Below are 22,965 nucleotides of genomic sequence, written 5' to 3'. Positions count from 1 at the left end.
ACAGATGATGACTAGCGGTGGACAACGTCGTTTACATTGTTAGGCTTCACGTATAATGAAGAGGGGGGCCATTAAAACGTCCTTTCAATCAAGTGCAATCCACTTAATGGGAGAGCAGCTTGTTGCGAGGCAAAATGGCTGCCTGGAGAGGGCTGCAATGAGATAGGAGGGAGGGAAAGTGAGTGGCACAAAGTGACGACTAATGGAGTACTATCTTTTAGAACGGCCTGTTGACAGGACTGACTGTGCTCGGTGGCACGGATTCGCATACCGCGGTGCGCCCACCGGGGGTTGCGCGAGATAAAATAAAAAGATTAAATGTTGCGTACATTTTAATGGCCCGGGGCTAACTCCCCTTCTCCACACTCCGCTGATTTAAACATTAGAACAATACGAGCCAAAACGATTCAGTGGCTCGCAATCGATTCAGTAACGTTTGAGATAAAAATTCAATCAGTTTGACTGTGAAATCGAAAACCGAGGCCCTTGTAATCTTTGAGGCCTTATTGTGTGGCCAAAACTTCTTTTTATTTTGAGTGGCAGGACCAAGCAAAGACGTGCCTGGACAGCTGCAAAGCCGTGGCACCTTCACAGGTGCTGAACAAAACGGTGACAGTGAGAACATTTCCATCTTTGCAGAGGGCAAACGCTTGAAAGTTTCCAGCTCACCGGCTTTTCATTGACATCCATCATCTTAAATTTTGTGGTCTGCTGGCATAAGGCAACAATGTCATGTTTGTCTTTGTGTGTTTATTGCAAACTCTAATCTGTCTTTTTTTTTTAATGTTTCTTTAGGAGTAATGGCTTCATTCTCAGAGAGTGGCGTTTCAGCCCATGACTTGTTTCATTTTGGATAATGACACTTTCTTAACAGCTTCATCCAGCATCTTCACAAAGCTTTAGCTTTTCGTCAGCTTTTGTTCTGCGGTTGATTTGTACATCTCAAATCAAAACACATTAATCTATGGGAGACAGAGATGTTTACAAGATATTTATGCTTTGGTATAATTCTTTGAACAGATGAACATGGCACCTTCAAGCATCTGGAAATTGCACCCAAGGATGAACAGCAAGCACCCCAATTTTTTCCCTCTGAATTCCCATCTGATTTCTTTCCATTCTGATTTCAAACAAGGGAGCAGAATGTTTGAGTTGTGGCCTTAATGCAACCCCAGGTGTGTTGTCAGTTAACTTATCAGATGCTTCCAAATTGAGGACCTCTTCACCTGGGCTTCCCCGTGTTCTTTAAAGACATAGTGCATTTTGTGTATGTACACTTTTGACCTCGAAGAATATAAAAATCTCTAAGAAATTCTTTCTCTCATTACTGTGGCATTTAACAAAATTAAATAATTTTGGTGATCAGCCTGACCTGAAACAGGAGAGGTTTAGGCTGATTTGACTTCAGACAATGACATAAGAAATTAAATGTGTGCTTTTACACAGTGTATGTAAACGTCTGGCTTCCACTGTATATAAAAACTGTGCCGTGCTGAAAAGTGTTGATTTTGGAGATCCAGATTCTGCCAGACGGCGACGATATAGTTTAATTGGCCTGAACTGACAATCTACTCCCACATTATAAGCAAATGCTGCATCCTCTTAAGGATGAGCAAGATAAAATTAAATGATTAAACATTCGCCCACCCACCTTCCTTTGTTTAAATCACATGCACAATTCCCAAACTCTGGTGCGCCCCTTCAGGGGGTGCCCAAAATAAAAACAATTATTTAATATTACATACCATTTAATTGCCCTGGACTGACTTCAACCCATTGGTTTAAATCATAGATTGCCAAATTGAGGTGTGTGCCCGAGAGGGGGTGCACATACCCACATCCACCACTGGTTTAAATTAGGTATTCCCAAACTGTGGTGTGACCTCCAGGGGGTGCGTTCGTGAAAACAAAAATATCAAACATTAAATAGCATTTAATTGGCCTGTACTAATGCTAAACGGGCTGCGTGTGCACTGTGCAGGGGAGAGGGTACACCATCGCTATGGCAACACGTGGAGCTCCCCATTTTCATTTGTGTTATCTGGCTTCCCCAGTGTCACTCCAGCAGTGAAGGAAGTTTTTATTTTTTTATTTTTATTTTTTTTAAACAGAAGAGAGGAGGTTCTGCTACAGCGACGGGTATGAATAAATTGACCTATTTAAATCTTTTTTTGCCCCTCCCCATAAAAAAAACTATTTCCCAAGGGAAGGTGGCATCATTAGGAGAGCACATGTCGCTGCCAATGTTATATTCATAATTAATTTAATATGCAGATTAGTTTCTCATTAGTGAAACGTCTAAAAATACTCCAACTCCTCACAAAGCCTAAATAAAAAAAAGGTGCACTGCGTGGTGAGTGCAGGGGCGCAATCAAAAATTCTGACTAAACTAATTAGTGTCTATTGTTTGGGTTTTTAATTAAAAGACTACAGACGTAATCTAGTGCAGAAATTAATTTAAATGCCTCGACTTGCAAGGATTTGGAACCAGAGCAACTGTGTGTGTGTGTGTGTGTGTGTGTGTGTGTTTTCCCTTGATTTAAACCAGTTTTATTTACGGCCGCCTCCATCGTTTGATTTAGTTTATTTTTGAAAGATTTTCAGCATCTCAACTTTGAACTCTGGATGCTTTGCTTTTCCAAACAGCGAAAACAAGCCGGGGAAAAAAAAAAAGAGGGACCAAAAAGAAAATATATTGTAAAAGACAGCCCCGTGAAATATTGGCCACGTTCTGAAATTCTCGAGATTTTTTGCATATTTTCCCCACTTAAATTTTTAAACTCATCAAACAAATGTAAATGGACAAATATAAGGCATGTGATGTTAAAATGCAGTTTACTAATGGTGATTTTATTTATATATTTAAATTTAAAAAGTCATCTGGCCCTGTGTGGAAAAGTAACCTAATAACTGGTTGGGCCCATCCTCAGCCAGGACTTTTTTCACGCCACTGAAAAAGGTGCCTGGTTAAAGCTTAGTTCACTAGTATAAGAATCCAAAGATCTCTCTCTTGTTCTCTCTCTAAGACCGAATTGGGGCAACTCAGCAAAGCAGCCAGTGTGTTTTTTGGTCTGCATTATTGATCTGCTGTCTACTGATAAATAAAATGATATGGGATGTTGTGTGTCGCTGGAGGGACAAAAACAACCAATGACTAAAATAGGAATGGCAAGCGCACCTAATTGCTAATTAGCGCCATTGAACATTTTGACTACAAGTCGTTGTTGAGTCCAATATTTATGTTGTTAGTTGAAAGAACTTTTAAGATGAATAGAATGAAATGTATCCTGCAATAAATGGGGGTGCCTACTTTTATTGCACAGGATACATTTCAGACACGTGCAACATATATATACACATCCATCCATCTTCTTTGCCACTTATCCTCAGCAAAGAAAATGGATCTATATATGGATAGAGAGAGAGAGAGAGAGAGGAGAGAGAGAGAGAGACTATAGAACCTCAGTGAAACGGATAGCAGATCAAATCAACCTTCAGAACAGAACAACGTGTCCAAAATGTGTTTCCATTTGTCACTTCAACAGCCATTGACGAAGTCTGTTTGCTACAGACTTAGCTGCCGTTTTTGTTTTTTTTTTTCCCTGGCACAGTGCAGGCAGAATTTGGGACTGATATATTTCAGGGTCACAGATACACAAAAGAAAACGATCCAATACCACGAGAGGTGCCTCCCGTGCCCACATGGAGGCCATGTCATGATGGATCTATCTATTGTCCTCGACGAGAACGAGAGGGAGCGAGCGAGAGAGAGAGAGCAAGAGATGGTTGCAATGTTAACTCTGAGAAATATAACAAGTCTCTGGAGTCTGGAACATTCTATTTTTTGCAACCTATGCAGCACATTTAATTCCTCACAGCGCATGAAAGCGACTCACAGACGATGTATTCTATGTTAACAATGTCACCTTGACCAAGCTCATAGATGTGGCAAGTTCGGATAAAATGTGAACGTTTCAAACATTTTCAAGCTTATTTATATTTACAATTATATTTACTTATGCTGTATTACCTTTGTATCCAAGAAAAACCCCACAAAATTTTGTAATTACAGTAATAAAGGTACATCTGGCCTAAAAAAAAATGCTTCCATGTAATGGCCAAAAAACTATATTGGAAAACGACTGTTCTATCAAGTTTCCACTGTATACACCCTAAAAACACATTTGAGTTTTTTGAAAAGACACAATTTAAATATTGCAAACACGCAAAAATCATACACACAAATCACTGAGGTCAGCCCCAAGTGTGAATGTTTTTAGATCCAGGTTGAAAACTGTTTTCTTCTCATGCTTTTTAAAATATATCCACTTTTTGATCATATTACTTGCACCGTATGCGGTTTTAGCTGTCTTTTTTAAAAAATGTCATTTTTATTGTTTTTATCCCATTTTAAATGTTTTGTCTCTTTGTTTTCAAATGCCTTTAATCATGTAAAGCACATGAGTTCCCTCGTGTATGAAGTGCACTAAAAAAATTAATTTGCTTTGCTAAATATAAAAAAATATTGAAACTGCACATTTCTGTGTGTCTGTGTAAATTCGTGTGATTTTGAGAGGTGGGCCCGCTAGGGTGCCGTGACGTCGGCGAGTGAACGCAGGACTGTGAGCTGTGGCCGACGGCTGCTCCTGCCTGTGGTCGTTGCGCTCAGACAGATTAAAAGTGCTCTGCCAAATGTGCCTCTCCTTTTCCCACATGCAAGGGCATTATTGTAAGTAACCCCATAAAAACTAAACTTTAAAGAAAGATGCTTTTTTTTTTGTCATGTAAATGCTGCTTCATACATTTGTTATGATATGGTGAGGTGTGAGCATAGACTAATAAAATAAACCATGAACACATACTGGCAAACAGCCATAATTGAGGAGCGTAAATGAAAATAGTAAATGTTCAACATCCCCAAGCTTCAATGTCTGCTCACAAATGCTGTCAGACACAAATACAGGAGCAAGCGGGTGTGTTGACTGTTTGTGTAATATTCAGCACCAGCCACTTAAAAAATTAAAAAATGACAAGGAGAAGTTACCATCTGGCTTATCTCATTTCTTCAACTATTATTCCTTCTTTTGCATTTTCTGGCAGTATGCTGCCCTTCACAGGTCAGTCTTGGTACTGTGACAAAAATCTGGTTCGGAATAGGAAGGCTCATGATTATCTGCAGCCATGTCGTCATGTGTGTGCGGTGAGGACTGTTGGTCTTCTCGAGTGGACCACACAAGATAAGAGCAGAAAGAACCCACACGGCGATTTTTTTATTCTTCTCGTTATGTGGGGCGCCGGTCAATCAGCATCGGTTAGGTTGTTAAAAATCCAAGCTTTGGAGGAACTCTCAGAGGGAGGTTGAAGAGTCTCTGCCACCATCTAGTAGCAATCCTGGTTATTACACCCTGCAATTTGTTGGCAATTTGAGTGCCCATTATGAGCTAGAAAGAGTGAAATCAGGCCGCTAGCTCTCGTGTTGTGTATAAAGAAAAACAACAGTGGATATAAAAGGTCTGCACATCCCTGTTCAAATTCAAGGTTTTTGTGATTAAAAAAATAAGAATTGAGACCAAGATAAATTATTTCCAAACGTATTCCAACGAAATCTTTTCAAAAAGGGGAACCAAAAATACACTTAACGTGGTTGCACAGGTCTCACACGATTATTTTTGCTACTTTCCCTCTTTAAAAGAATTATTTTTATAGAGCTCGTGCACGTGACATCACCGTTTTCATGGTGCCATGTTGCCGGTCAAACAGAACTGTTCGACATTGTGCTCGACAATGAACCGGAGGAGAATATTTAAAATACCCGAGACCTGTTGTGCTGTTGGTTGTCACAACAGATGATTTTGCTCAACCAAAATACACGCACGACTTTGTAGCAATGGCTTCATTCCAGGTAGGAACTATTCTTCTCAATCTCAAATTACCAAAAAGTATTTATAATGCAAAGTTGGCTCATTTGAGAATAATGCGCGTTAAAAATGAAAATGTCTGTCGCAGATGTTCACGGAGGTTAAGTGTGACCGCAATCGCTTCCGTGTACATTCCGTCGCAACGACTCCGTCCTCATTTATTTATTTATTTTTGTCAATCATAGTAAATTAATGCGAGTTTGTGTAAAACCAGGGGTCATTTATTGAAATATTGGTATTTGTATGGAATATTCGCTGAAAAGGTTAACGTGTGGCAGAACACACTTCCGGGTTCACGAGCCGTCAACCCGTCACTATGTGGGATTTATTCCTGATTGAGAACGGATCCAGCAATGAAGTATTTGTATGCGTCCAGATTTTTATACGCTTTCAAACTCTTCCATGTAAATCTCGACGACTTACTCACCAGATCCATGTTGTCTAAGACAAGCGGAAGCGAATTAACAGTCCATTTTCTTATTGGCAAAAACATCGATTTCAGCATTAAATACGGGTCCTCTATGCCACGTTTATCTAATTTTTCCACGTACCATTGTTTACTTTCACCTTCTAAAATGTCTGACTGTATCGGACAAGACACTGGGCGTCGTGCTATGAGACATATTTCCGTGTCGTCTCCAACCAACTTAGAATTGAGCAACGCTTTGCTTGACCGGCAATATGACGAGGTAAACAAAAGTCACGTGATTTTATGACGTAGGTGGACAAGCTTTATATCATACCTGCCAACCTGTAATGCACTGTTGCTTCAGAGAATCATGTGACAGCATCTTGCTTTAGAGGTTGTTTTACCTCAGCTGGGAACTGGGGAATACGTTTAGGCAAAGATAATTGTGAACAGCTCCATATACTGTTAGCAATCAGTGTTGGGATTTTGATGGAAAGCAAAAGAATGTCAGGAAAAGCCTACTTTAATGATCCGAACTTTATTTGGAGTTTATCAGAGGCACCAAATGGTGGCAGGTCTGCGCAGACTTCCATTTACCAGGAGTGCGACTGTGATTGGGAAATTCTGAACACGGAAGGATTATTGTCATTAGCGTGTCAATATTTGTGCAGTAACCACATTTAATTTTTTGTATTTACTTAACCTCTCCACAGGTTCTTAGTGAAAAATGTACAGGTTTTAACTCACACTAACTGGAAAAAAGTTTTAAAATGATCTATCTTGGGCCGCGTAAAGTTTTTTATATCCACTCTAAATTAAAAGTACCCTGAGGGCACCGCGAGTTTCATTCAAATAGTATACGGCGCATTGTACCACAGACAACACAACCATTGAAGAAGCGTTAGCTAATGAGAGAAATCTAATCTAATTTGGCCCTCTGCCCTTCTATTAAAACACAAACGATAACAGCCTTTCATTAAAGTTTAAACCCAGTTTGCATCCTTTTTAATTAAAAAATAAAATCACGACTGGAGAGCCTGAGCACAGTGTAGGGACATCTAAAATGTAATTATGGTATGCTTTGAAGTGTAAATTGATTTGGAAGAAATTAATTCATTTTGAATGAACCCAAAGAAACCGTATGAATACAAACTTCGTTCAGTGTTTGAGAATGTGCTAAATAATGTAATCCATTTACTCCCGAGATTCTGTGTTTATTTTGTCCTATGTGAAGTTTCTGAGCTTCTCCACTTTCTCCTCAGACTCTAAGTTGTCCATAAGTTTGAATGTGAATGTTTGTTTATATATGGCAACACGGTGGATCAGCTGGTAAAGCGTTGGCCTCACAGTTCTGAGGTCCCAGGTTCAATCCCGGTGTGGAGTTTGCATGTTCTCCCCGTGACTGCGTGGGTTTTCTCCGGGCACTCCGGTTCCCTCCCACAACATCCCAAAAACAGCAACATTAATTGGACACTCTAAATTGCCCCTAGGTGTGATTGTTTGTCTCTATGTGCCCTGCGATTGGCTGGCAACCAGTTCAGGGTGTACCTGCCCGTTGACAGCTGGGATAGGCTCCAGCACTCCCCGCGACCCTTGTGAGGATAGGCGGCTAAGAAAGTGGATGGATGGATGTTTGTCTATGCGTGTCGTGCAATTGACTCGCAACAACTTCCTCTGGCTCGGATCAGCCCTCTAAATCCCCATTCGCTATTCGTATTGAGAGCAACGTATGACCACCAACCATCCAGAACCATTCATCCTTTGTCCTTCTAAAATAAAAACATCATGGCCCAATAAACCAAAAATCCTATTTGATCATTGTAAAACTCTTTTTTCCCCTGGCTACATCCTGGATATATTTTTTTTGCGGGGATGGGGGGTCGCAGATTTTGGCACAACACCAGAAATTCGTATTTCACCTGTTGCGTTTTGACAAGAGAGAAGCCGTTGTCAAAACGCTCCTTTTTAAATTTAAAATGGCTTACTTCAACGAGGATCCCTCACAGCAGTCTTTTTTTTTTTTTTTTTAAACATTGCCTCGTGAGTCAATTACAATCGCCGCCATTCGTTCATTTCTCAAACATTTTTCCTGATGGAAAACGGGAGTTGTCTGTTTGAGGAAGCAACTAGCATAATTTCCGGCCTATAAGCCCCAACTTTTTTCACACGCTTTAAACCCTGCGGTTTATGCGGTGATGCGGCTAATTTGTGCATTTTTTTCTAACGACCGCAAGGGGGCACTCGAGTGGAAAAGGTAAGAGTGAGACCGGTGGACTATATGTGCCGAGGAAGTGACTTTTACCGGTCCAGCCAGTGCTGCTCTCGCGTGTTACTCCCGTGTTTCCTAGCGTTAGCGGCGTGCTAGGATTACCATTAAAATGTCTGTGTACCGTCCATCCATTCATCTATTTTCTTAGCCGCTTATCCTCACAAGGGTTGCAGGAGTGCTGGAGCCTATCCCAGCTGTCAACGGGCAGGAGGTGGGGTACACCCTGAACTGGTTGCCAGCCAATCGCAGGGCCCATCGAGACAAACAGCCGCACTCACAATCACGTGTTTCAATGTGGGCACTTGCAGCTTTTACACAGCTGCGGCCTATGTATTTACCAAATGGTATTTCCTTTACAAATGTATTGCGTGAGGTTTATAACCAGGTGCGCTGTGTACGCCGGGAATTACGGTATTTAATTCTATTTCAGTCGTTGAAAGGGACCAGCAAAAGTGTGTTTGGCTTACTTGTCTTCCATCAATGTTATAGGATCAGTCAAGTTGATGGTTTCCGTGGTAATCTCCACCTTGCGGACGCTGCCGAAGAAGTCGGTGATGAGGACGCTTCCCGGGTCTCGCAGGAACAGGTCGGTACGGTGGCCCACAGTGGACACGCACTGGCTCTTGGGGCATACTTTGAACTGCGAGACACAACCAGTTATTCACTATTCTGCCATGTTGTTATTCAGCTGTCAGCCAAACGCAGAATTATCAGAGGAATTACGACCCAGAATGCATTGCTGCGCGTCTGACAAATCGGTCACATTGATCCCAAAAAGGCTCCAGAGCAAAAAAAGGAAGGGGGGGAAGTAATTAGTGTGAGGTGACGAATGGAGGTTTGAGACTATTTCCTGAGGCTGTTAGACCTTTACTGGAGTTGGTGAAGGGGAGGGTAATCTGGGGGTGCTGCCGAGCTACCGGCATGAGTCAGATGAGTCAGTATGAAGCCAAGATTGTCGCCGTCATGTCAAAAGTCACCCCACCGAACACGCATCTGAAATTCTGTTTCATGTCCATCCAGCCAGTCCTGTGTGACTTTTCATGTGGTTATTTTAAGACCAAAGAGATTTTTTTTAAAAAGCTAGTGAGTCCCTAGAACCCTTCGAAGCCTCAAAATATTTGAGACATGATGTTTTTTCACCAATTAAGACCCAGGTGTCTTCATAATGTCTGTCATTAAAATGTAACCAGGATTGATGATGACAATAATATGTTTGTTGCCATATTCTTTTCAGGTTTTCCAGAACTCAGTCTTTCTTTTCTCATGACATGAAGTGAGTCGCTGTTCACCCCACCGAGGGGCCAATGCGACGAGGCTGGTTGCCTGTACAGAAGTTCCTTTAGTTGGATGTTTACTTTGACATTAAGTGTTGAAGACGCAGCGAAATGTGCTCACCATGTCGTTCATATTAGTTTTGCTGGCGGGGTGGATGTCTTCCAGAAATTCCAGCAGGTAGAAGGTGAAACGGTCCATCAAATGGACACCGATGGCCGAATCTGGCTGGTGCTGCAGTGAAGCACAAATACACTCGTAGTCAGTCCTCATATTTTTATGATAAACCGAATATTCGTGTGAAATGCTAAAGTGGAAATATTCATGCAAGCAGGTCACCCACCGACAAGGAATCTTCTCCGACTTGACTGCTGGCTATAGCTATGATGTTTGGAGAGTAGAACCTTTCGTACATGGAAGCTCCCTGACAGGTGTCGATGATGAAAAGCAGCTCGTTGTACCTGCCGACGCACGTACACCCCGTCAAAAAAAAGAAATTCTCCAGTTCGGGGAAAACCTTTCGTGCATGCACAACTTTTAAATCATCTTTCATTGAGCTGTTGCCATGGAAACTACGAAAACCCCACACTCCCCTAAGTCTGGCTCCTTTTTTTTTTTCCTTCAGTCTTATTTCTCTCCCTTCAAAAATAGCATTTTCCCACAAATAGTCAAATAGTGGCCGCCTCACTTATAGTCGGCACATGTCAACAAGACAAATGAACGTCTCCCTCAAGTACTAGATGCCTCCTGTTCCAAATTAAGAGGAAAAACGGGTAGTGAGAGTAATGACCTCTGATTCATGGATGCTGTCGTTCATACACACATTTGACTGCTGAGCGAATTTCACCTCTTGCTAACCAAAACAGCAGCACAAACAGGCAAGCAGCCTTGCAATACAGTGGCGTATTGCTACGTTTGAAACTAGATGCTCTTATTTTATGTGCGATATACATCTTTCAAGATAACTCTGTGAGTAGACAGACATGACGTCGCTCCATGAATATTCTGTTTGTCCGTGTGCATTTATATTGCGTCAAGCTATGCAAATTATTAGTTATTCCTAGACTGCCTTTTTTTTTTCGGGTGGGGGGGAGAGAGAGAGACTTAGTATAATTTTCCACTCAATAGATGGTTATTCCCTTCTGTATGGAAGTAAATATATGCCACCAGGATTGGTTAAGATGTGGGGTTACTTCAAGTCAGAACCCAACACCCAGCCAATCCAGTTACGCTTTCTTAGTCACCTGACTAAGTCAGGTTCTTAGTCACCTGACTACGAAAGCGTAACTGGATTGGCTGGGTGTTAGACAGTGAATTTCAGACAGCAATATGTAGCCAGTTAAATCTCAGGAGACTGAAAATATTGTGTTTGAATTTTAAAGGTTGGATTTTTTTTTATATGGTGAATTTTTTAACATTGAAAAGTTAAACTGAAATACAGCTATTGGAAATGTGACCACTTTGAAATAGCTGTGAATTTTACAACCTAAAATTTTCAGTGGCATTTTTAATTCAAATCCTGGTGGCACCGTATTTACTTCCATACTTCTGCACTGTGCTGTGTGGTAGTACCTGTAGGTTGTAAGCAAGTATCAGTACTTACATATGAGTAGTCGCTTACACAAGTACCAACACTTCATAATGCCTCGCAATATTTACCTTTTACAAAACGAGTACAGATGAGACAGTATCCACATTGTAACTGATACTGGCGTTGGTATCAGTACATCTCGGGAAGAAAATAATGATGATCTCAGTTCAAAGACACTATCCTTTACACGCAACCATTTTGAACTGTATTTGATAACAGAAAGATGTAGCGAGGCATGCAAATACTCAATGTATTACAGATGATGTGTTACTTTATGCAGCATCTTTTGGTATAATTACAATTCCAGCATGATGTAATTGCTCCTTGTTGTGATAGCTCATGTTACTTTTTAACATACAAGGTCTTTATTTACCTTCTTTTTTGCCACATCTGTTCAAAGGCATCAGCCAGCTCCACATTGCTGATCTCCTCAGAGTCCTGGAACTTCAGGAAGCCATTGCCACCATGGCCTTTTAAAACAAACACATATTTTAAAAGCAACGTATTTATCTTGTGAGTAAACTTATCAAATGTTACCCAAAACAGTACTTGTACAGTTAATCACAAATTTTTGACAGTTTTGACATTTCACTTTAAACCAACTCGGACCTTAACCGGCCTCTCCAGTATACAACAAGCCAGTAATGCAAGGGTGGATGTGTGGTTTAATACTGACCCGTCAGGTAAATGAGAATGTTACTTCGGTCATCAGAGAGGAGACGCTTGGACCGCGGCGTGCTGCGGGGAAGCCTCCCTGTCAGAACCCGCAGGTAATTCTCCACAGTCACCTGCATGTGAACACGGCGACATTACACGGACAACCCGGCTGGATGGCGACTATTTTAAAACTATGTCAACAAACTGGGAATGCAATTTTGGGATGAGAGGAGAAACCGCAATTCAACCAAAGGAATTTTACAGAATTGGGCATTTCCGGGACGCCTGTTGTGTTGGGACTGAACTCTTGTTTAAATTTAGCGTGGGGCGTTTCTTATTGTGGCCACCGTCCAAACAATCAAAGGTGCTTAAAAAAATTCCAAGCTCGAGAGCCACATTCCTAGGCTCAAAAAGCAAAATATTAGTGTTTGGAAGGAAAGGTTACAAAAACTTAAAAATAGAAAGGTGGCTTGATATGGGGTTTTGCTGAACAGACCTCGTAGCCTCGGTAGTCCACCTCCACGTCGTCGCCGTACACGTTCAGCTCCATGTTCTTGTGGCTGAACACGGTGGCGGGCTTTGGGTTCCTGTGGTTGCAAGCCATGTCGTCTGCCAGCATCAACACAATGTGGCTAGGAGACCGGGAAAAGGTTTCAAAATTAACTGGAGGATAGAACGTCTGGAGCAAGTCCATGTGAATGCTGAATGAAGAGCTCAAATGTTCTACAATTAGCTGAACTGGAGGAAAGCGAATTTAAGACTTGGAAAAGTAATGAATTAGAGTGCCAATATCATGAGAATTGCTGCTAGCAGTGCGATCGATGAAGATTTTACTACTTGCTCTGTATTTACGTACCATTTCTAATGTGAATTGTGTAAATCATAACGTGCAAAATCAGGTATGCTTATATGTATCTATAGTGGAAGCCAGAAGTTTACAAAAACACACTTTTGATTTTTTTGGTCCAACTGTCCGAAGTCAAATCAATCTAAACCGCTCCTATTTGAGGTCAATCAGGATCACCAAAATTATTTAATTTTGTTAAATGCCACAATAATGAGAGAGAGGATTTTATATTATTTTCCTCGAGGGCAAACGTTTATGAAATGAAATGTGTTTTTGCACAGTGTATTTAAACGTCTGGCTTCCCCTGTATGTTGCAAAGGAAAATAAATACTAAAAAAGCTGAAAATTGGGGAATGTGAAAAGAGGTACTATGATCTACTAATTAGTCGAAGTTTGAAGTTGGAATTGTTTGATCGAGAAATGTGTATTAGGTGAATTTGCAAAATGTTTCCACTAGCTTGCTTTGGAAAATGTGAAATAGTGATATAAGGGAGAATTTAGGAGACAATGCTTTCCAATATGTCACAATCTATGTAACATCCCATTTTTGAGCTGCATGCTGATGGTGATTCTAAGCTACGAGGGTCAATAAAGCCTCAGGCCTTAGGATGCTGGTACATTATTTTGAGCACAACGGCGTACGTCAAGGAAACTGCGAGTAAGATTTCACAGATGAAAATAAACTGGGCCATTTTCCTTGCTATGGCACTGAAACAAATAAAAAACAGTCTTTGTGCAGCCTTTTCTATGCTCTTTTGTAGTCGTATAGTCATGTATAGGAAGAGCTGTACACGACTTGTTGTTTTGATAGCAAAAAAAACAAAACTTTTGATTTAAAAAAATTAAATAGATTATGTCATTGTGGTTTTTACCCAGCTGGCATACAAAACAGATGTCAGTAGAGTATGTATGATTCTTCAAAGAATTTTTGGGGTGTTTTATTACATTTAGCATTTGAAGATTGTAATTATTTTCAACGTAAACCTATTCAATGCATTGCCTTTGATGACAGCGTTGACCTATCCAACATGGCCGCCATGTACGCATGTGGGATTGCCTGCATGACGGAGGGCGCTGGCGTTTCTAGTATTCATATCTTTGGGTATTCACCTATCAGGGATGCCGAGACGCTTGACGCTCCTGTACACGGACAGAGTGTTGGCCACATGGCGGTAGTTGAACCAGAACCTGGACGTGCACACCTGTTAATAAAGAGCACACAGGTTGAAGCGTGGCTAAGGCGACACAAAGCAACCGTAGAATTTAAAGGGACGTTGCTTCACTGACCAAAACCACCCAGTTGTTGGTGTGACCACTGTTGAAGAACTGCCCGGCAGTGTCCTGGCATAAAACGGTCGCAAAATGCATTTTTTAAATAGTCGTCAGTTACATACGAGTTCAATAATAATAATAATAATATGACCATTACACGAGAGCGCTACAAGCTAACAGGAACATGACAGCAAGCATAATAGCAAAACGATGAAATGCGTCGCCCTTACGAGTAAATAGGTCAAATAATAAAGCCTTACCTGGACATTAATGCCGTCGGATGAGAAAAGGCTGCACAATAATATTGCTAGAGTGGGAATTTTCATCGTGCGGTAATGAAACCAGGAAAAGATGTGAAAAATATTCCGGCTCAGTTGAAGGAGTACTTCCGGTTAATGCGTGTCAAAATAAGAGTCTGCGACGACGCCTGTCACGTCATTCTTGTCATAAAACAAATATTTGAGTTCAGTATCGTGACTGCGTTGCCCCTGTCATTTAATATCTATATTTAAAAAGAAAAAAAGATTTCTGAGAACAAAGGTCAAAAAGATACTGCCAGTTAAACAGGAGTGGGAAGTAATGAAGTACAAATAGTTACCGTATAGTTTACCTGTGTAACTTATTATATATCTGTACTTAAGTATTAATTACTTACTTCTTTTTACTTTTACCCCTTATCTTTGAATACATTTATCTGGATTTTGTACTCCTTTGTCTCACGTTTCAGGTCACAACAGTTGCAAAGCAATGCACAACCAAAAAAAGCCCAAGTTTGTTATTTTAAAAAAAAAAAAGATTGTATCCTGCCAAGTTATCAAAACGGGTTTGTATAATGTTGACGGTAAAATAAATGTGTTTTTACTTTTCACGTATTAAGTTCATTTCAGTCTATATATTTTTATTATGATTATTTTGCCTTTACTGTGGCGACCCATAACGGGACAAGCCGAAAGAAACTTACTTGAGTAGCTACATACTGTAACTTGAATCAGTCCATTCACTTTTACCACATTCTTTTTAAGCACAAAGTATCTTCTACTTAAGTACAGCATCTGATATGAATCTCCGGTGAAAATATATGCAAAACGGAAAATCTCAACTTTTTGCCCCATTTGCATAATTAATGATCTATACCACTTTGTGTCGTTGTGTCTCCTGACCGGATCAAGTTCAAAATCTCTGATATTTAACTTCCAGGCACAGTCAAAGTGTGCTAGAATTGGGATACAGTTGAAAAATGTTCCAGGAAAATTAAAATGTCTCATACCATTGAAAAATAATCATTAAAAAATGGATCTTGTGAGCAGTGTGGAAGAAATCACTTGCAGTATTTCCCGCAACAAACACTTGAAAGGACGTCGAACAGCTGTTTTGAATGTCCTTGGAGATATTTACAGATCTCTACCTGAATAAGAAATAAGTTTCATAAAATAGTGAGTGGCCTAGAGAGACGAAAGAATCGAGGTTGTAGGATTCACTCACGTCCTTTCGTAGATCATTATTGGCCTGGAATGAAAGCAAAACAAAATTTGCTTCTTCGCTGCCTCAACGTAGCAAAAAAAAAATCGGCACAAAAACAAATACATTTATTTACACACTTTTCAGTCAATATTATTTCCATTTAACAATGGGTCCTTGTTTTCCTAAGATTACAACGTATTTATCCTTGCATCCATCCATCCATTTTCTTAGCCGCTCATCCTCACAAGGGTCGTGAAAGTTGCACTCCCAATCACACCTAGGTGCAATTTAGAGTGACCAATAAATGTTGCATGTTTTAGGAAAGTGGGAGGAGACCCACGCAGGGACGGGGAGAAGATGCAAACGCCAATCAATTGGGGCTGGGATTCGAACCCGGTCCTCAGAACTGTGAGGCGAATGCTCTAACCAGCTGTACCACCGTGTCACCACTACTCATTTATGTTTTATTGTTTTTGTGTGTGTGTGTGTGTGTGGCTTTCATACTGTTTCACACGTTGTGTATTTGAATTCAAAATTCAAAACTCCAAATGTTTTTTTTTCTTTTCATAGAAAATCCAAAATACTATTTTTAAAAAAACTGTTTGCTCTAGTGTGGAAACAAGAAATGATGATGATAAATTTTACAAAATTCTGCAAAAATGGAAGGGACAAATAAATCTAGATCTGTACTGCTTCGACGTCTTCCAGAATTTTGCAGACAAATAGCAAGTGGATAAAAGGGCAAAGGTCACTGAAGTTTTAGTGCCAAACCAGGTTTTTTGTGTGTCAATAAAATTATTTTTTTGCATAATTATGAAATTCCCTGCTAATTTAATATTAACCCTGATTTTATTCGACTCCATGTGGATTTTATCCCTTTTTAATGGGCATTTTTTTCATTTGTAATTTTCTTCATCTTTTTTTTTTTTTTTTTTTTTTTTTTTTAAGTGACAAATGTGCAGTTGTGGGAGCACGGTGGTGCAGCTGGTAAAGCGTTAGCCTCACAGTTCTGAGCTCCCGGGTCCAATCCCGGACCCGCCTGTGTGGAGTTTGCATGTTCTCCCCGTACCTGCGTGGGGTTTCCTTCGGGCACTCCGGTTTCCTCCCACATCCCAAAAACGTGCAACATTAATTGGACACTCTGAATTGCCCCTAGGTGTGATTGTGAGTGCGACTGTTGTCTGTCTCCATGTGCCCTGAGACTGGCTGATGACAAGTTCAGGGTGTACCCCGCCTCCTGCCCCTTGAGAGCTGGGATAGGCTCCAGCACTCCCGCGACCCTTGTGAGGATAAGTAGATAAGAAAATGGATGGATGGATGGATAGATGTTCAGTTGTTTTTATATTTTTATGTAAGCAGGTGTCGGGGGGACAGCTGGGGCTCCCATTTACATCTGTGAGAAAGACGAGGGAGGAGGGGGAGAGAGGGGATGGAAAGAGAGGGAGAGAGAGAGAGAGGAGAGAGAGAGAGAGAGAGAGAGAGAGAGAGAGAGACGATGAGGAGGAGTAGGAAGAGGTGGAGGAGGGTGTCGCGTCGCCGTGGCTTTGCCTGCAGGAATCCAGGAGTCGAGCACACGCGCACGGCCACGATGCGCTGAGAAGCTTGCAGGGAGTCGCCGGGGAGCAAAAAGAAAAGCAAAACAACAACAACAAGAAGAACAGAGCAAAAACAACAAGAAGGATAAAAAGACGATCCAAAGGCAAGCAAGTTGCAGATCTCAGCGATGAACACCAACGATGCCAAGGAGTATCTGGCACGGCGGGAGATCCCCCAACTCTTTGAGGTGAGCTGTGAGGGGCGAGCGAGCGTGCGTGCGTGCGTGCGAGGACGCTTTTGCATTTTCCCAAAAAAAAAAAAAAAAAAAAAAAAATGGAGAGAGAAGTCAAATCGGTTATGGAACGCTTGAAGTGAAAGGCGAGCATCAAGACGCCTCGCCGCGTGCGTCCATTTTTTACCCAGTTGACAATCAGATGTGCGTGTATGTAAGTCAAGCACGTTGCCTTCTGATGCAATCAATATTAAGAATAAAAAAAATGTTTTTAAACTTTATCGTGTAAAGCAACCTTACGTGATTAGTTGACAAGCAAACAGCACCACAATACGGTTAATTAACATTTAATATTGAATATTAATAATGTTGACAACAGAGATGGTCATGCAATCGTATTATTTTAACTGTTGCCACCTGCAATTTTTTCTTGGTCATTTTGGTATTTTTCTTTTCTGTGATGTTTCTTGCATAAGTTCACTAATTACATCATTAATGTCTTAATAAAATGTGAATTTTATCTCGGAATGTTATGACTTTTTATAAAAACTGCAACATTACAATTTTATTTTTCTAATATTTTTTTATTTTTGCCCGAATATTCCTTCTTTCTTTAAAGCTCACATTCACGCTATTCTGTAAAAAAAAAATTGAAAAAAATTATTAGAATTTTTTAAGGGAGTATACTTATGATTTAGTGTCATATTTTTTTCATAACTGTCAATTTTTTATTTTTAGCAAGACCCTAAACCTTCTTTTTAGGTCTACGTAATCACTTTTTTTTTCATAAAATGAGGAATCTTAAAACTGCAACCTTTTAATGTTAAAACAAGCTTTATAACTTTTTTTTTCACACGTTCATAAAGTTTTTGTCATGTAACTTTCTCCATAATTGTTTTTTTTTTCAAGTGGCTTTCTATTTATCTTTTCATTTTCGTATTGTATTAGATAAAAATTCACAATTTTTATACCAAAAAAAGTCATCCAAATTACAAGACTAGAGTCCTAATTTTACTCATTTTAGTAACGTTAACATTTTTGTCATAAATGTATTTTTTTTTTTCTTTTTTAGGTATGGGGGTGGGGGCGGGGGGTAATTACCCCCCAAAAAAATTTCAACATAAAACTAAAACTTCATCTTTGTAGTGTTTCAAATTTTTGCTCATTAAAAAAAAAAAAATCCTGTCATGGACATTCAACCGCACTTTACTAACACGATTAAAATTATTGAAAGCAAAAGAAAAAAAAAGAAAAGCAAAAGAAAGAGCAATTGCATATCTGTCATAAATGTAATATGAGATGCATTCATCCTGGTGGAGGCTTAATTAGGCTTCACTTATGAGGCATTGTACAATAAAAGTGAGCAATCACAGACTTTTTATTGCTTACAGTCAGCGAAGATAACGATGCTGCAAAATGGGGATTTTTCTCAAATTATTATTACGTCTCTATGACGCCCGACTGTCCGTCTTTTACCTTTAGAGCCTGCTAACGGGTCTGATGTACCACCGGCCCGATGAACCCGTGGACTACCTGGAGGGCTGCCTGAAAAAAGTCCGCGAGCTGGGCGGGCCGGACAAGGTGCGGTGGGACACGTTCGTGGGCCAGGAGAAGAAGCCGCTGCCGCCCCTCAACGGCGGCCAGTCGCGCCGCTCGCTCTTCAGAAACGGTGAGGGGGGGGTGAGGGGGGGGCGGGGGGGGACGGGGACCGCCGTGCGGCCGTTGAGCTAAAACGAGCAAGAATCGGCGATGAACGTCATGGGGGGGGGGATTCTCTAAAATGCGGAGTTGCACGTGGGCTCCCTCTGGTGGGATGCGAAAGAATCACTGCTTCAGTACAGTTCAGTTGTGTTGAACTTTTTGTCATGTCGTGTCATTACCCAAGCCGCTTATCCTCACAAGGGTTGCGGGAAACCCGGAGCCTATCTTGACTAGCTTCGGGTGAAAGGCGGACTACGCCCTGAACTGGTCGCAGGGCAGATATCGACACCGTCACTGAGCGGGAATCGATCCCATGCTGCCCGCACCAAAGGCAGGCGTGTGTGTACCGCTACACCATCAGTGACTCTGAACCTTTTGTTTTTAAACTTTTTTATTTTTATTTTTTTTTTCAAATTTGAGCAGCAATCCATTTCAACTGAATTATTTTTTTTTTCTATATTGACATGCAATGTGTGCCCTGCGATTGGCTATCAACCAGTTCAGGGTTTACCCCGCCTCCTGCCCGTTGACAGCTGGGATAGGCTCCAGCACTCCCGCGACCCTCGTGGGGATAAGCGGCTCAGAAAATGAACGGATGGAAGTGCAATGTTAATTTTTGCAATGTTTCAATGGTCGACCATCGGAATTTACACGACAGGAAAAGGAGTTTCTGAGCACAAACGTTAATGCTGGTCGCCAATAGTTCGACTATTACAACGAATATCTCAAATATGAATATAAAAAGATTAGAATCTATATCTCAAATATTAATATCTAAAAAAAAAAGTGAATGCCAAACTTTCTGTATCCACAGACTCAGAAGAAGAAAGTTTAACACACAAAGGTGTTGGTGTGACTCCTGAGAGACAAGCGTGGAGAGCAATAATAAAAATAATAATAATAACTCGAATAAGAAGACAAATCCGTTGGTTCGACTCAAAGACGAAAGCGTAACTGGCCATATTTGGTTGATTCATCCTCTCTCGGTATGCGGCGAGAATCTCTCATCCTGAGCGGTGGCGTCGATTATTTGCTCAGTCCCTTCTGGAAATCCCTGGTTTGGGATGCGATATGAAGTCTACCACAAGACTTTGGTAAAGTTTGTTGAGATTAGGGAGGGAAAGAGATTCTTTTCTTGCGTTCCAGTCTGCAGCCCATCTGTGCTGTGATTTAATCCCACCCCAGAAAAATGACCGGGGCCATAAATCACAAAAGCAGACAGCAGGACGCGCAGATATGACGCCGGAGTCCTCCCAGCGCAACCATCGATCATTATTCTGCAGTCGCGCCTTCAGATGGAAGTTTTATTCATTCCGTGACCTTGCTTGTATCTCAAAGCACTCAAGTCTCAAATCATATTTCCCATTTGCAAGTAGCACTCAACAGTTTGTCCACCGTGATTTAATGCGTCTGTTCAATTCAATTGCGCCGTTCCTTCTGGTGTGCCCAACTTGGCCACCGGGGGGCGGCGGGCAGGGTTGGGTTGCACCACGACTCTCAGTGACAGTTGACGACATATTTCTCGCAAAGGATGAAGAATATATGCCTGTGAGTGTTGTGGTGTTCTCGGTCTACATGTGTTGCTCCATCATTTGTGTTCAAATATCTGTTGCTCGAAGGGTTTTAACATCGTGACCGTGGCGTTTTCTATTAAGTGTTAGCGTCAATTTCCGTGAAGCGATTTGAGTTCAGTTCGCCGCCACTATACAGTTTGCACTCGCGAGACAAAGCTAAAAAAATGGAAGTTGAGGGTCCCTGCTGGATTGCGTATAGCATATATAGCGTAGGGACCCCGGGCAGTCGGTGGCCCATCCCTGGTCCAGCCCAGTTTTTGCTCATGGTTTAATTATTAACAGAAACTGAAGCCTCGTTCATCAGTCTGCGTATTGCGGCTACGGCTCGAATGCAGTCCAAGCACGTTTCTTGTCGTGTTTGTTTTTTGTTTTTGTTTTTTTAAGATGCCAACATACTTTATATTCCTTGGTTATGAAGCATTTAAATCCAGCTTGCCATCCAATTCTAAAAACTACCAAGGGCAGTTCTGATGGCAATCTGGTTCGACTCCTAGGGAGGAAAAAATTACCTTTGAACCAAAATATCTGAGTACTTGCATGGGTTTTGTGCATTATTGCACATACTCGCCAAATTGAATTTCATCCGGATGCGCCGGTGTCAAGTGCTAATAATAAAAAGATATTCGCCGACTTCAGTCGGGGCTTTGTGGCTCCGCGTTTGGACCCCACTGATTAGAACTGGAAGGAGCGGACGCATTTCTTTTCAGACACTGCGTCTGTGCGAACGCCCGTCTCACACCGTCACGACCGAAAGAAGACGTACTGGTCGCCGCGTCCGCGATGGGCGTCAGGGCTATTCATAAAAATGGTGTTCTTCACGGACTGAACTACTCAAAATCAATATCGAATCCGACCTGCGCTCTTTTAATCTGCTCGTCGCGCTAGCAAAGTCATCGTGAGCACAACTATTGTTTTTGTGTGTGTGTTCGTGGTTGGCACCAGAGGCTTTTATGTACATGGCGTGATTGACAGCTGAGTCACCCGGAGTGCACGATGACGATATTTCCCCCCAACGCCTTTATGCTAATGCCCGTGTGTGTGTCTGTGTGTGTCTGTGCGTGACAGTGATGCCCGACAGTCCCAATTTCCCCTACAGACGCTACGAGCGCCTCCCCCCCATCAGCCAGTTCTCCATCGAGAGCGACTCGGACTTGTCGGAGACGGCCGAGCTCATCGAGGAGTACGAAGTGTTCGATCCGTCCAGGCCCCGGCCCAAAGTCATCCTCGTCATCGGTAAAGGACACACTGAAACTGAGATACTCGTTTCGCTAAATAAAGTATAATGTGTGATGAACCGGCGGCACGGGGGGCGGACCCAAATGCAGGACTCCAAGACGAGGACGTGATATTAAGTGTGGATTAAGTCCAAATCAAGATCATACACAGTGTAGCCGTCCGAGAATGCAGAGGCACACAAACGCTAGACTAGAGGCGAGGTCCAAGAGCAGGAAACGAAGTCCGATGACTATGAGGTCAAACTTGCGAACAAGACGAGGCTTTGATGGCTCAGACACGCTGCAACTATGGGAAACGCTACAAAACGCTTGCGTACTCACGCACTATAAAGCAGTGTCCACACACAGTAACACAACGAACTGGTAGATGCCGATGACAAATTTACCACCCAAGTACCTGCTCAGTTAGAGTCCCGAATGCAACACAGGTGGCATTTTTTTTCCATTTTATAACAAAAAAAGTATTAAAAAAAAAAAAAAGACCTGAAGTGAAATTCCCATTTTAGGACTTTTTTTTTGTTTGGGGTGGGGGGGTGGGGGGTTGTTTGCCTTTAAATGGTTTCTGCATGGTAATTGAAAAGTTGGATCACATGTCACAGAGGGTTGAAGCGCTTCAGTGTTATGAAAACTTCATTTTTTTTTTTTTTTTTTTTGCATAATTTGCACAAAACCACGCTTATCAAGACTCCCGTCGGGTAGTTTTATTTTTATTTTTTAAAATTAAATTTGCCCAGCTACGCTATGTTATCCAATCCCTCCATTTTGGTATTCTGGTAGCCGAGTTTTGATGTGTGTCATCTGTGCACCAGGAAATCGTCCGCTGACAAAGGTTCTGCCTTGTTCGGAGCACAAAATGCGGTTAAAATGCTTTTTTTTTTAAATTAAATCATTAGTTTGTAATTAATTATTCATAATTAATTCATTACAGTCCCGCCTGTTAAGTGGAAGGCAAATCTGGTTTAGACGCAAGATTGCCAGTGTGAATTCTGGT

The 22,965-nt window shown here is 41.4% G+C and overlaps 2 protein-coding genes across 5 annotated transcripts in view; one reads left to right on the top strand and one right to left on the bottom strand.

Annotated features, from left to right (window-relative positions):
* The window catches only part of pigk (phosphatidylinositol glycan anchor biosynthesis, class K), a 33,933-nt gene extending 19,316 nt beyond the window's left edge, over positions 1–14,617 (bottom strand). For all 3 annotated transcript variants that reach the window (XR_009797716.1, XR_009797717.1, XM_061839139.1), the window contains exons 1-9: positions 14,496–14,617; positions 14,251–14,304; positions 14,074–14,165; positions 12,613–12,748; positions 12,136–12,247; positions 11,833–11,929; positions 10,212–10,329; positions 9,992–10,102; positions 9,064–9,236 (exon numbers count right to left, since the gene is read on the bottom strand). Coding sequence is in view for 1 of the 3 variants with exons in the window: in XM_061839139.1 (XP_061695123.1) it covers positions 9,064–9,236; positions 9,992–10,102; positions 10,212–10,329; positions 11,833–11,929; positions 12,136–12,247; positions 12,613–12,748; positions 14,074–14,165; positions 14,251–14,304; positions 14,496–14,561 (959 nt within the window). In the remaining 2 variants the exon portion in view is untranslated. The remainder of the gene's footprint in view (positions 1–9,063; positions 9,237–9,991; positions 10,103–10,211; positions 10,330–11,832; positions 11,930–12,135; positions 12,248–12,612; positions 12,749–14,073; positions 14,166–14,250; positions 14,305–14,495) is intronic.
* A 2,032-nt stretch (positions 14,618–16,649) lies between these two features.
* The window catches only part of ak5 (adenylate kinase 5), a 30,709-nt gene continuing 24,393 nt past the window's right edge, over positions 16,650–22,965 (top strand). For both annotated transcript variants that reach the window (XM_061839046.1, XM_061839045.1), the window contains exons 1-3: positions 16,650–17,479; positions 18,947–19,133; positions 21,805–21,972. In XM_061839046.1, the coding sequence (XP_061695030.1) occupies positions 17,420–17,479; positions 18,947–19,133; positions 21,805–21,972 (415 nt within the window). In that variant the 5' untranslated portion in view covers positions 16,650–17,419. The remainder of the gene's footprint in view (positions 17,480–18,946; positions 19,134–21,804; positions 21,973–22,965) is intronic.

The sequence above is a fragment of the Syngnathoides biaculeatus genome, chromosome 13 (genome assembly GCF_019802595.1).
Source record: "Syngnathoides biaculeatus isolate LvHL_M chromosome 13, ASM1980259v1, whole genome shotgun sequence".
Taxonomy (NCBI): Eukaryota; Metazoa; Chordata; class Actinopteri; order Syngnathiformes; family Syngnathidae; genus Syngnathoides; species Syngnathoides biaculeatus.
This window is presented reverse-complemented; position numbering and strand designations above follow the sequence as displayed.